The sequence below is a fragment of the Gorilla gorilla genome, chromosome 3, assembly GCF_029281585.2.
Source record: "Gorilla gorilla gorilla isolate KB3781 chromosome 3, NHGRI_mGorGor1-v2.1_pri, whole genome shotgun sequence".
Taxonomy (NCBI): domain Eukaryota; kingdom Metazoa; phylum Chordata; class Mammalia; order Primates; family Hominidae; genus Gorilla; species Gorilla gorilla.
This window is the reverse complement of record NC_073227.2, coordinates 18,131,485-18,143,714: the sequence shown is the minus strand read 5'-3', so window position 1 is coordinate 18,143,714 and position 12,230 is coordinate 18,131,485. Positions and strand designations below refer to the sequence as shown.

The window sequence follows — 12,230 nt, the reverse complement described above, 5'->3', positions numbered from 1 at the left end:
GGAGAAAGCTGAGAAGACACCCTCCATGTGGCCACCCTGAACTGTGGTCAAGATTGCCAGGCTTGGGGTCATCTGCCTGCATGCAGCTTGCAACATTGAACTTTTGAGTTATGGGATCTTGGACAAGTTGTCATGACTCCTCCGTGCCTCAGTTTCCCCAGCTGTAAAGTGGTGGTGAAGATAGATGAAAGGATGCATTTTAAGTTCAGCAGCCGGGCATGGTGGCTCACACCTGTAATCCCAGCACTTTGGGAGCCTGGGGTGGGCAGATTACTTGAGGTCGGAGTTCAAGATCAGCCTGACCAATATGGAGAAACGAGTCTCTACTAAAAATAGAAAATTAGCTGGACGTGGTGGCACATGCCTGTAATCCCAGATACTCAGGAGGCTGAGGCAGGAGAATCGCTTGAACTCGGGAGGCAGAGGTTGCAATGAGCTGAGATCGCGCCATTGCACTCCAGCCTGGGCAACAAGAGCGAAACTCTGTCTCAAATAAATAAATAAGTTCAGCACGGGGTCATTCACATAGGTGGTGCTCCATAATCTTAGCTATTATTTTGTTGAAGGAGCCCCACACTGAGACCACCAGGGAGGCTATGGTTCCAGCCCACATCCTCTGACTTCCCAGCTGTGTAGCCCTGGGTGAGACACTTCACCCCTCTGAGCCTCAATCACTCATGTCAGAGTTCAAAGGAGACCAGGCCAGAAAGGTGGTATCATTCATTGAGCTAATGGCTAGGTCAGTGTGAGGTTAGATTTTTATCCGTGAGATGAGAAGCAAGACTGGGTGATCCAGCACTCTTAGAAAAGCTTTTAAAAGCAAGCATTTTCTGGCCACTCTTAAAATTTGAGTCCTTACTTTGTATGCTTCTGGATTTTTATAAAGAAAGACAGTGGAGGTCAGAGAAGGAAGCAGCCTTTTACTGAGCATGGACCGGCTGTTGGGCATCTAGATACGCCGTCCAGTTTCATGCTAACATGTGCTCTAAGGATATAAAGCAAGGCCGGGGTGGTTGAGATCTGCATTCACGTTCTCATCACCATAGCAATTGCTGGGGTCAAATCCCTTCTGTCCAGCCCACAGACTCCCATCCCTCCAAAGAATAGGAGCTCACAGAGAGGGGATGTTAGATGGTCAATTGCCCTGCCTTGGAGATTTCAACCACCAGGGGCCAGAGCTTCAAGCCCAGCTAGCCCTTCAAGGCCAGTGAGCGACTCACAGGTCCTGTTTTGTGAAGCGTAAGGTGCGCAGCTGTAGTCGGGGCGCAACTGGTCCCAGTGAGAGACGTGGGAGAGTCAGCTCATTCCTCTGCCTCCACTGCCAAGCTGAAGCAAAGTCTGATGAGAATGGGAGCTGACATTTGCTTGGGGCTGTGGATGAAGCAGCTCTGCTGAGAGAGAGTGGGCTTCCATACATTGCCGTGAAGCACACAGCCTGCCCTTGGTGGAGAGGGTCTTGCTTTGCTTGGCAGCTGCCGGTAGTGATTCATCCCTGGTGCCCCCATTTCCTCTCACCTCTCGGGTGATTCCACTTGCCCTGCTCCATAGGACTTAGCACCCTCCCCTAGCATCTCTGGAAGGAAAGCAGATTCCTCCTCACCCAGAGGTAGCAGAGGACAGTAGAAATGTTTGGGATGACCAGGGCTCGATCTCAGCTCTGCCACTCATAGCTGGGTCACCCTTACCTGGCTGAGCCTCGGTTTCACATCTGTTAAATGGAGCAGTGATAGCTCCCTCACTGGGCTGTGCTGGGAATGCAGTTAAGTCATGTAGGGGATAGGTTTGGGGATTTACAATAGATAAGCCCCCTTCTTCTCTGAAATTCAGAACAGGTTAGAGAGGGGGAGACAGAGAGAGGCACAAGAACCAGATGGGGATGAAAATGTTAGCTCTATTTTGAGTGGAGCTGGATTAGCCAGCATGGCTTCATAAGTGGCAGTTAGTTCAGCACCTCTAGCTTTAAGATGCTAGACCCAGCCACAGGCAGAAGGAGCCACCCCAGACCCCTCTACAGGGCAAGCCCCTCCTTGGGTGGAGGCTGCAGACAGGTCTCCAGCTTCCTGCAGGAGGCAGGTACAGAAAGAGCCCAGGGGATGCAAGAGGGCACTCCCTACCTCCCTGTCCCTTGGGTTGAGAGGGAGGTATGTTCCCTAGTGGATGCTCCCCAAATGGAAACAGGAAATAGAAGGGAAAGGAGGTCCCTGGAAACAGTAGGTGAGGCATCGGCACAGTTCCTGGAACACAGTGTTTAATAAATGGGCAAGGTCTTCTCTGTCTTCTGTACTTCAAGATAGATCCTATACATCACCATTTGTCTGTGGCGGCCACCTCTGTTTTTACAACTCTCTCTGTTTCTCTCTTTATCTCTCTCTATCTGTTTCTCTCTCTCTCTCTCTCTCTGTCTCTCTCTGTCTCTCTCTCTCACACACACACACACACACACACAAACACACACACAGGAAATGCATAAATGCATAAAATATATTAATTATATCTTTATCCAGTATATATTAGTTTTCTATTGCTTCTGTAGCAAATTACTACAATAGCTTAGCTATTATTTTGTTGAAGGAGCCCCACCCACATGGTGGCTTAAAACCACACCAATTTATTATGTTACAGTTCTGGAGGCCAGAAGTCCTAAAATCAAGGTGTTGGCAAGGCCACATTCCTTCTGGAGACTCCAGAGGGATCATCCACTTCCTTGACATTCCCAACTTCTAGGTGGCACCTGCATCTCTCGGCTTGTGGCCCCTTTCTGCATCTGCGTCAGCAGCATGGCATTTTCAAATATTTCTTCCTCTCTGACCTCTGCTTCCATCCTTACGTCTTCTCTCTGAATTTGATCCTCCTGACTCCCTCTTTAAGGACCCTGGTGATTACATTTACAGCTCACCCAGATAATCCAGGATAACTTCCCCATGTCAAGATTCTGAACTTAACATATCTGCAAAGTCCCTTTGGCCATGTAAAGTAAGATATTCTGGGGTTCCCAGGATTAGCATGTGAACATTTTGAGAGCAGGGGGGCTGTTGTTCTGCTCACCACATCCAGAAAGCATAAATTAAACCCATACTCTTTGTCAGCATCACCTTGTTCTAGGCAAAAGTAAATGGGGTGTTTACTTTTATGGACCCTTGACTGATACTTAGACATGCTGCTGTCTTAGACGTGTTGGGCATCCTTAGGCATGCCCAACTGTGGAGGGGGCAAAAATGATTATGTATGTTACACTTTGTCTCTAAAACACTGTGACGTGAGTTAAGAATGAGAGCTTCAGGGCATTAGAGGCAGGGACTTGAGAAGACCCAAATTCTTTCCTGCTGCCCTTACCCCCACACCCGCCACCTGCACAGTTCTTCAAAGCCCCATCTCACAAGAAGGAGGCTGAAAAGAGACCCAGAGGTGCATTCCTACCATGGCATATGTGCCACTGTCAGATGCTCTTCTTTTCTTTTTTTTTAATTATTATTATACTTTAAGTTTTAGGGTACATGTGCACAACATGCAGGTTTGTTACATATGTATACATGTGCCATGTTGGTGGCTGCACCCATTAACTCATCATTTAACATTAGGTATATCTCCTAATGCTCTCCCTCCCCGCTCCCCCAACCCCAGAACAGTCCCTGGTGTGTGATGTTCCCCTTCCTGTGTCCATGTGTTCTTATTGTTCAATTCCCACCTATGAGTGAGAATATGCGGTGTTTGGTTTTTTGTCCTTGCGATAGTTTGCTGAGAATGATGGTTTCCAGCTTCATCCATGTCCCTACAAAGGACATGAACTCATCATTTTTTATGGCTGCATAGTATTCCATGTGTATATGTGCCACATTTTCTTCATCCAGTCTATCATTGTTGGACATTTGGGTTGGTTCCAGATGCTGTTCTTAACCAAGAAGCAATCACATCTCCATGGAGGGACAGAACCTTCTAGAATGATACCTACAATTTGTTATATGCCAATTATAACAGGTGCTGTCCTGGATGATTTCTTTTATCATCATTAAAACTTTTACAAGAACCCTGAAAGATGAAGTATTATTACCTTTCTTTGGAGAGCAGAGATTCCGAGATGCAAAATCGCTTGCCTGCGGTCACGCAGGTCATGAGAGGCAGTGCTGGGGCTGGAATCCCCACTCTATGCCTCCAGAACTGCTGCTCCTGCCACGCTGCACGGGGAGGCTAGGGGCAACCTGAGAGGACAGAGTTGTGTGGTGAACAAGGTCAACACAAAGCACACACTGTGGGGACTGGGGGTGCTCCGGGGCAGGATGCACTCTTAAGTTTCCTGAGTGCTTTCTTATTTTACAGCGAACTCAAACTGTCCAATCAAATAAGCTTCAGTGTGAGCAGAGGTAAAGCTGAAGGCAGTCACCTTCCCACTCTATCAGCTGATGTAGGGGGAGGGCAGTGGTTTCGTGGCACAAACAGATTAAAACTGGCAGTGTGTGTGATGTCCAGGCCTGCCCCGGGGCAGACAGGGCCAGCCCGGCAGGACCCATGTAGCCCCTGGGCTGCGGGAGAGGATCTGTGGGCTGATTTCTGCCTTTTGATGCATGAATGAATATAAGACTAAATATGGCTTTTATTGCTTTATTATTGTTATTATTATTATTATACTTTAAGTTCTGGGATACCTGTGGAGAATGTGCAGGTTTGTTACATAGGTATACACGTGCCATGATGGTTTGCTGCACCCATCAACCTGTCATCTGCATTGGATATTTCTCCTAATGCCATCCCTCCCCTAGCCCCCCCCACCCCCCGACAGGCCCTGGTGTATGATGTTCCCATCTCTGGTTCCATGTATTCTCATTGTTCAACTTCCACTTATGAGTGAGAACATGTGGTGTTTGGTTTTCTGTTCTTATGTTAGTTTGCTGAGAATGATGGTTTCCAGCTTCATCAATTTCCCTGCAAAAGTTATAACTGTCCCTCACTGAACTTAGAACTTTATGTACAATGACTCTCTTCACTAACCTACTAAGGGACATCTATAGCAGTGTCTCTATGGGGAGAATTGAAACCAGGGAAGACGGGGTTGTGAGGGGTGAGAGGAGCCAGAAGGAGGTGCTGGCCACATCATAAGAGGATTCACATTAAGTGGGATCTAGGGCTGGGAGCCTCAGGACCATGAGCTGGTCAGGCCATGGGGATCAGAACCACGGCTGTGAATAACACAAATGTCAGACACCTTCACATGGGTGACAGCCTGTCAGCCTGAGGGCATTAAGAGGGTCCCTAGAGAATGTTGGCCATTGAAAATCAGTGAATTTGGCTGATGACTAAGAAAGGCTGTTACACTTCTGGAATCCAACCCTGACGGTGCACTGGGGATCATAGTTACCTTCTAAAGGGGAAGCAATTGTATAAACATATTCAATGGACACAGAGTTTTCAGGATAATGTTATAATGTCAGCTTCTGTCACAGCCCTGAGAACAATAGGAATTAGTGGATTTATTAGGCACTACCTCTGTACACCATGGATGTGGCAGCAAGGTTCAGGCTAACGTTGGAGTCTAATGCTCACTCAAGTGAGAGACAGGTGCAGAACATGAAGGTTCTTGTTTTACACGAATATTAAAACCTGTTTTTGCCAATAGATGGATGCATCCATGCCTGCAAGCTCGAAGAAATGGGTGTCGTAGTTTTCACTGGCATCTCTTGGTATGCCCATAACTTTATGGAAGTTTACTTTCTTCACAAAATTTAACCATCTGTAGGTATATAAGTAGGTCCTATATCTTCCCCCCAAGCATGAATAATTTTTGCTAAAAACATCTGGTAATAAGACAGATCTATAGAAACAAGAGCTTCATCCAGAAACAAAGAGCAAAATGCGAGAGTGTGGCCAGCTAACGTTGGACCTGACAGGTTATGAACAATGTGCTTTAACACTTCTGCTGAATAAGTATCAAACTGTTCATAAATGTTCATAAGGTCCTTTAACGCAGGGGGTGTCCCCATCAGAATTCATCAGTTAGGACAATGTGGTTTTCTATCATTCAGCAAACTCTTGGTTTTAAAGAAATGGCTGGGATGGGGAGAACCCAGACATCATTTGTGTCCAGGCTAAAATCCTCAGAGTGAATACTGAAGAGTGACAATTCTCACCCAGTTCCTGACACCTCATGGGACAGGCAAAATAAGCATGGTCATGTTCATTTGACTGGGGAGGAGTAGGAATCTCCTCAGGGCAGGGTGAATTGCCTGAGGTCACACAGCTAGTTCAAGATGGAGCCAGGTCTCCAAACTCCTAATCAGTTCTTGTCTGATGCCATGGGCATCAATTAGGATTTAGGTCTAACCTCATGTGGCAGGTACCCCAACAGAGACCTCAACAAGATGGAAGGTTTTCAGTCTCACATGAAATAAGTTGCGAGGGCTGGTATAGCAACTCCAAGACCACACATCCTGGTTTTCCCAGGACACACTCAATGTAAGTGTGTCATCCTAGCATAGTTATCAACACTCTCAAAAGTGCTCATGTTTGGATAATAAATTACAGAACCAGTGTAGTCAGTAAGGGCACAGGCTAACTCTTTCTAACTTCCTGGTCCAGCATCTAAACAAGTGGCTTTTATCCCAAGGCAGGGGCTCTATGTATAGTTAAACAGGTTGTGCATTACCCAACTCTGGCGAACATCTTTCACCTTGTATGCATTGTGGATTTACTATGGCAATTTTTCAGTGGATGACAGTAAAGCGTTTTGTGTAGTGGGGACCTTTTCTGGTTCTCATAAAGTTACGCTGGAGGTTAATGGCAGTGCTGTTCTGAAGTCACCTAGTAATCCAAAAAAGGCTGCTGAGGCTCCAGCCATCACCTCCACCATCCTGACACAGAAAGAAGGAAGGACAAACAAAAATGGAAGCAGACCTCCTTGATGAAAAGTTCCTTTTAAAAAAAGGAAACTTCCTGGAAGCCCCACCAACATTACTGTTTCTATCTCGCTGCCACACTTGGCTGCAAGAAAACTGGGAAGTGTAGTCTTTTAGCTGGACATTCCCAGTAGTGCAGGAGAACATCACACACTGGGGCCTGTTGTGGGGTGGGGGTAGTGGGGAGGGATAGCATTAGGAGATATACCTAATGTAAATGACGAGTTAATGGGTGCAGCACACCAACATGGCACATGTATACATATGTAACTAACCTGCACATTGTGCACATGTACCCTAGAACTTAAAGTATAATAAAATATATATATAAATAAAAAATAAAATAATAAAATAAGGAAAAAAAGTAATGAAGAAAGGGAGAAGGTGGGATGAAAATGAAAAATGAGCATCCATGCCTCTCCACCTTGGGACTCTGAGTTTAGTCCAGAGACCACCTGATACCCAAATTTGATTTAGAAAATAGATTAAGTCCTTCCACTGACCATTCTCTCTTCTCATTCTTTCCTGCATTACAGATTTGGTTCTATACCAACAGCATCTTTGGAAAAGCTGGGATCCCTCCGGCAAAGATCCCATACGTCACCTTGAGTACAGGGGGCATCGAGACTTTGGCTGCCGTCTTCTCTGTAAGTCAACTGAGGGTTACTCCTGAGAATGCCACAGGGGGTTACACAGCACAGTGGGAATGTTCATAAGGTCCTTTAAGGCACAGGCTTTCCCCATCAGAATTCATCAATTAGGACAATGTGGTTTCCTATCATTCATCAAACTCTTGGTTTTAAAGAAATAGCTGGGATGGGGAGAACCCAGACATCATTTGTGTCTGGGCTATTGATCCAAAACCTCAAAGTGGATACTGAAGAGCGACAATTCTCACCCAGTTCCTGACACCTCCGGGGCAGGCAACACTGCACTGTGGGAACCTCAGGCAACAAACAGGCATCTCTTTGGAGGAGCATGTCCTTTGTCATGCCAAAGGGGGCTGGATTTTAGGAGGTCATCATGCAGCTCTTCACTGACATTTTACCCGTCTAGAGAATATTCTTCACTGACATTTTACCCATCTAGAGAATATTTCCTTCCTAGATTTTGCTTCCCTGTCATCTTCCTTTTAATAAATAACTCCATCCTTTGAATTCTCACCTAGTCACAAATGATGAAATATGAATGCCCTGTGAAACAGGGCCATATTGTCCCCAGGAGTTCGGATCAGAGAATTGGCTTGAATCTCCAATCTCTTACCATGACATTTAAAATGTTTCAAAACCATTAGCAGTCATCTCATTACCCCAGACATGTGGGAGTTTGCAAGGCAAAGGAGAAAGGACATTCAGTTGACCAGTATAATAGAGAGGAAGACCTTAATAATAAGCCAATATGTTCAAAAGAAGGCATAGAACTCGTCACTGTTTCTCAACCTCCAATATGCAAAACAAACATCTGGTGGAGGGGAAATTTGGGTGGCTTCAGAACCTAGTAGAAATTTCCAGATCTTGGAATCAGATCAAACTGGATTTGAATCCTGGCTCTGGCACTTCTTGGCTGTGTAGCACTGAGCAGTGCACTCAACATCTCTGAGCTTCAGTTGTCCTCTTTATGAGATGCTTGTGTCTCTTCTTTTTTGTAGCTATGTCTGTGCCTCACATTTTGGGCACACAGCACACAGTTAGGCTCCCTTCCAAATGGAAAGAGAGGGCTAAAATTAGAGAGTTATATTCTCTGACCTTGATGGAGTAGTTCATTTATTTTCACTCTTGCTCACTGATTTGCACTGATAAGATTGATGCCCATGCAAACAGGCAGAGGCTTGCAATTGTCTTTCTGACTTCTTGTTGACAGAACATTTCATTTTGTACCTTGCACTTAATGGGTCATTCTAACAAGATGCTTTTAAAAAATAGATACCATAAAAAATGTAGAGGAATGATGTTTTGTCTCTTTCCCTTTCCACTTCATGGTCTTTTTATTAGAAGAAAACATTTCAACGTTTCACATTCTGGAAGTTTCACAAGATTCATTCTTGTTATTCTCAAGTTATAGACTGCACCCAGTTTTCTTTATTTATTTTTACTTTGAGCAATGGAAAAACACAGTCTGAGATGAAACTTATGGGGAAAGTACGGGAGATGTTTTTTGTAAAGTATTTTATTGGTATTGTGAAGAAATCAATACCAGCTCATTAGGGCAAATTTGTAAAATTCGGAAAAGTAGAGAGGAACAAAGAAGAAATTACCTACAATCATACTACCCAAGGAAGTTTGGCAAATTCTTCCCTTGTCTTTCTATGCATAGATGTATATTTCTTACATAGTAGCACAGTAATCCTATCCTAAATACTAGCTCTAATCTGCTTTTGTTCACATAATCTTATGTCAGAATGACTCTCCATTTTCTTATTTATTATTTTTTTGTTGAAGTGTATCATATATGCAGAAAATCATGTAGATCATCACCTTCCCTGAATTAACACTAGTGTTGAATGATTTATCCTTCTCCAGTAATTTTCTGTATGATAATTTCCTTAACCATTGTCTGCGGGTGAGGTTGTTGAATGTCTCTGCTCAGAACCTGATGGCAGTGCCATGCTTTCTGGGTTTCACTCCCAGCTCTGTGTCTTTTTATTAGCTGCGTGACCCCCAAGTAAGTTATTCAGCATCTCTGTGACTCAGTTTCCCCACTTCTAAAGGCCATCATCCCTGCTTCATAGGGATGGGCTGAGGATTGTACCAATGAATATACATTAAGTGATTCCAGCAGTGGCTGGCAAATGGTATACACCCAGTAAGTGGTAACTATTCTTGTCCTATTTAGGTAGATTTCCATAATGTGTGATTTTACATAAGGCTACGATGGACATCCTTGTGGAGAGCAGGATTTTACAGGGGCTCTTGCTATCTTTTGACAGTTGAGGAAACTAAGACCAAAAGGAGTGACTTACTCTGGGTCACACAGTCAGCTGGCTCAGAACCCAAGAGACTGGGGAAAGAGAACATCATGGGGCCCCTACTGTCCCTGCCACCGACACCCCAAAGTGTTCTACATGGGACCTCATGAATGCTCACATCATGCCTGAAAGTCCAATGATTGCCGTTGTTTGAAAGAGGGGCACACTGAGGAAGTGGCTACACTTCTTCCCTTGGTCCAAGAAGACTTCACGGGAAGCCATTCTTATTCATTCCAGACTCCAGAAGCCACTCCTTTTCATCCCGATGCTCTGGCAGGCAGATCATCTTCCTTAAAAGCTGACAGTTTTGGGCAAAGTATTCCTTGGAAACCCCAGAAAGGAGGGTAAATGACTTCACAGTCCTGGAAGGGAAGAAAGAGTCCTTTCTAAAATCAGAACTCAGAGTCGCAGCCTCTGGAGAGCATTCCTGCCACTGCCTTTAAGTTTGGACCCAGTGGATCTCAGTCATCTGGACCATGGCCAGTTGGTACCCTGCCATTTAGCAAGCTCTTGCCAGCTCCTCCCATGGTCAGGCTGTTGGCCCTGTGCTGGGCTTACAGAGGGCCTTTGCCATGGTGCCTGCCTGTAGGAGCTCACAGTCCGATGGAGGAGGTTGACTATGACCCAAGGATAAATGATGTTTTGCTGTTCTAGAGGTGCAGGAACCTCTGTGTGGGAGGTTCCTCTGAGCAGGAAGTGATGCTTCAGAGCTTGGGTGGTGGATTCTTTCATGCAGGCATGCATTCATCCATTCCACAGACACCTAAGGTGCACTCATACTGTGCCAGCTGTCACAGGTGAAGTTGCTGTGATCTAGAGAGAAAAGCAAACCTAGAAACGACTACCACATGCAACACTGAGATGAGCTTCCCTCTCAAATAAGGGGTTCTGGGAGGGATTCCTGGAGACAGGGACCAGGAACCTGAGAGCTGAAGAGCCAGCAGAAGTTAGGTGAAGTGAAGTGCATTGGGTAGTCTGTCCCCCTTTCATCTTCTCAAAGAGCTGGAGATGCAAGGATGGATGCAGAACAGTCCATTGGAAACAGTCCTTAAAATGGTAGCATTGACCCCAATTTCTGGAAAGGCATGAAACTAAATTCAGCATGAGGTTGAGAGTGTGGAATAGAAAAATGTTCTGGGGAGAAACAGCTTTGGCTTTAGGATGAGGCTACTCTGAATTAAAATCCTGATCACCCATTTACCAGCTAAGTGGTCTTGGGAACATTGCCCAACACATCTGAATTTATTTGCTCATCTGTAAAATGGACATAACCATTCCCACCTGTGGTAGGCAAAATAATGGCTCCCCAAGATGTCCACACCATGATTCCCAGAAGCTGGGAATATATTACCTTTCATGGCACAAAGGAATGTTGCAGGTGGGACTAATCTTGAGATAGGGAGCTAACCCTGGATTACCCAGGTGAGCCCAATATTATCACAGGGTCCTTGTAAGTGAAAGGAGGAGGCAGGAGGGTCAGAGTCAGAGAAGGAGATGTGATGGTGGAAGCAGAGGCAGGAGTGACGCCATTGCCAGCTTTGAAGGTGAGGAAGGGGTCACATGCCCAGGAATGCAGATGTTCTCTAGAAGCTGCAGCAGGCAAGATTCTGCCCTGGAGCCTGCAGAAGGAACCAGCCCTGCAGACACCATCGTGTTTGCACTGCAAGATCTATTCTAGACTTCTGATTTCCAAAACTATAAGATAATCCACCTGGGTTGTTTTAAGCCACTGAGTCTGTGGTAACTCGCTACAGCAGCAATAGGAAACTAATACAGCATCTGACAGAATTATGGAAACAAAATCCAAAGTGTGTGAAAGCCACTCCCCTGTTCCTCACAGAGCATCAATATAAGGTAAGTTCCTTGCACTTTCCAAAGTTATGTATATATAAAAATATCATATTTATATAGGTTATATATATAATAATATGCATAATATAATGTTTATATATTATGTATTTGAAAACAAGGAAATAAAATATGTAGATATATTTTATATATTTGTATATTGATATAAAATATATAAATATATAAAATATATTTTATATATTTATATAATATACAAAAATATATATAACTTGAAATATATTTGAAAAGAAGGCAATAAATATATTTATATATACAGTTACATATGTAATAAACACACAAATATGTATACATATATTTCATCCAGCCCTTTGAAGTGATTGCTTATCCAAAAAGACTTTCCAATTTTTTTCATTCCTCTTATGAGATTTTGACAGTCTATTAAAATGGCTCAGGAGGCTAATAAAGTTGAGAGGGGAAAGACATCTTTGCTCATTTGATCTGCAATTAATTTTGGCTCAGGGCATCAGTCATCAGCCTGGGGAACTGTAAATAATTGCCATCTTTCAGAAACA

The 12,230-nt window shown here is 44.4% G+C and overlaps 1 protein-coding gene across 3 annotated transcripts in view; it reads left to right on the top strand.

The window, feature by feature from the left end:
• The window catches only part of SLC2A9 (solute carrier family 2 member 9), a 240,673-nt gene that overhangs the window by 105,566 nt on the left and 122,877 nt on the right, over positions 1 to 12,230 (top strand). For all 3 annotated transcript variants that reach the window (XM_055385499.2, XM_019025258.4, XM_004038433.5), the window contains exon 8: positions 7,421 to 7,531. In XM_055385499.2, the coding sequence (XP_055241474.2) occupies positions 7,421 to 7,531 (111 nt within the window). The remainder of the gene's footprint in view (positions 1 to 7,420; positions 7,532 to 12,230) is intronic.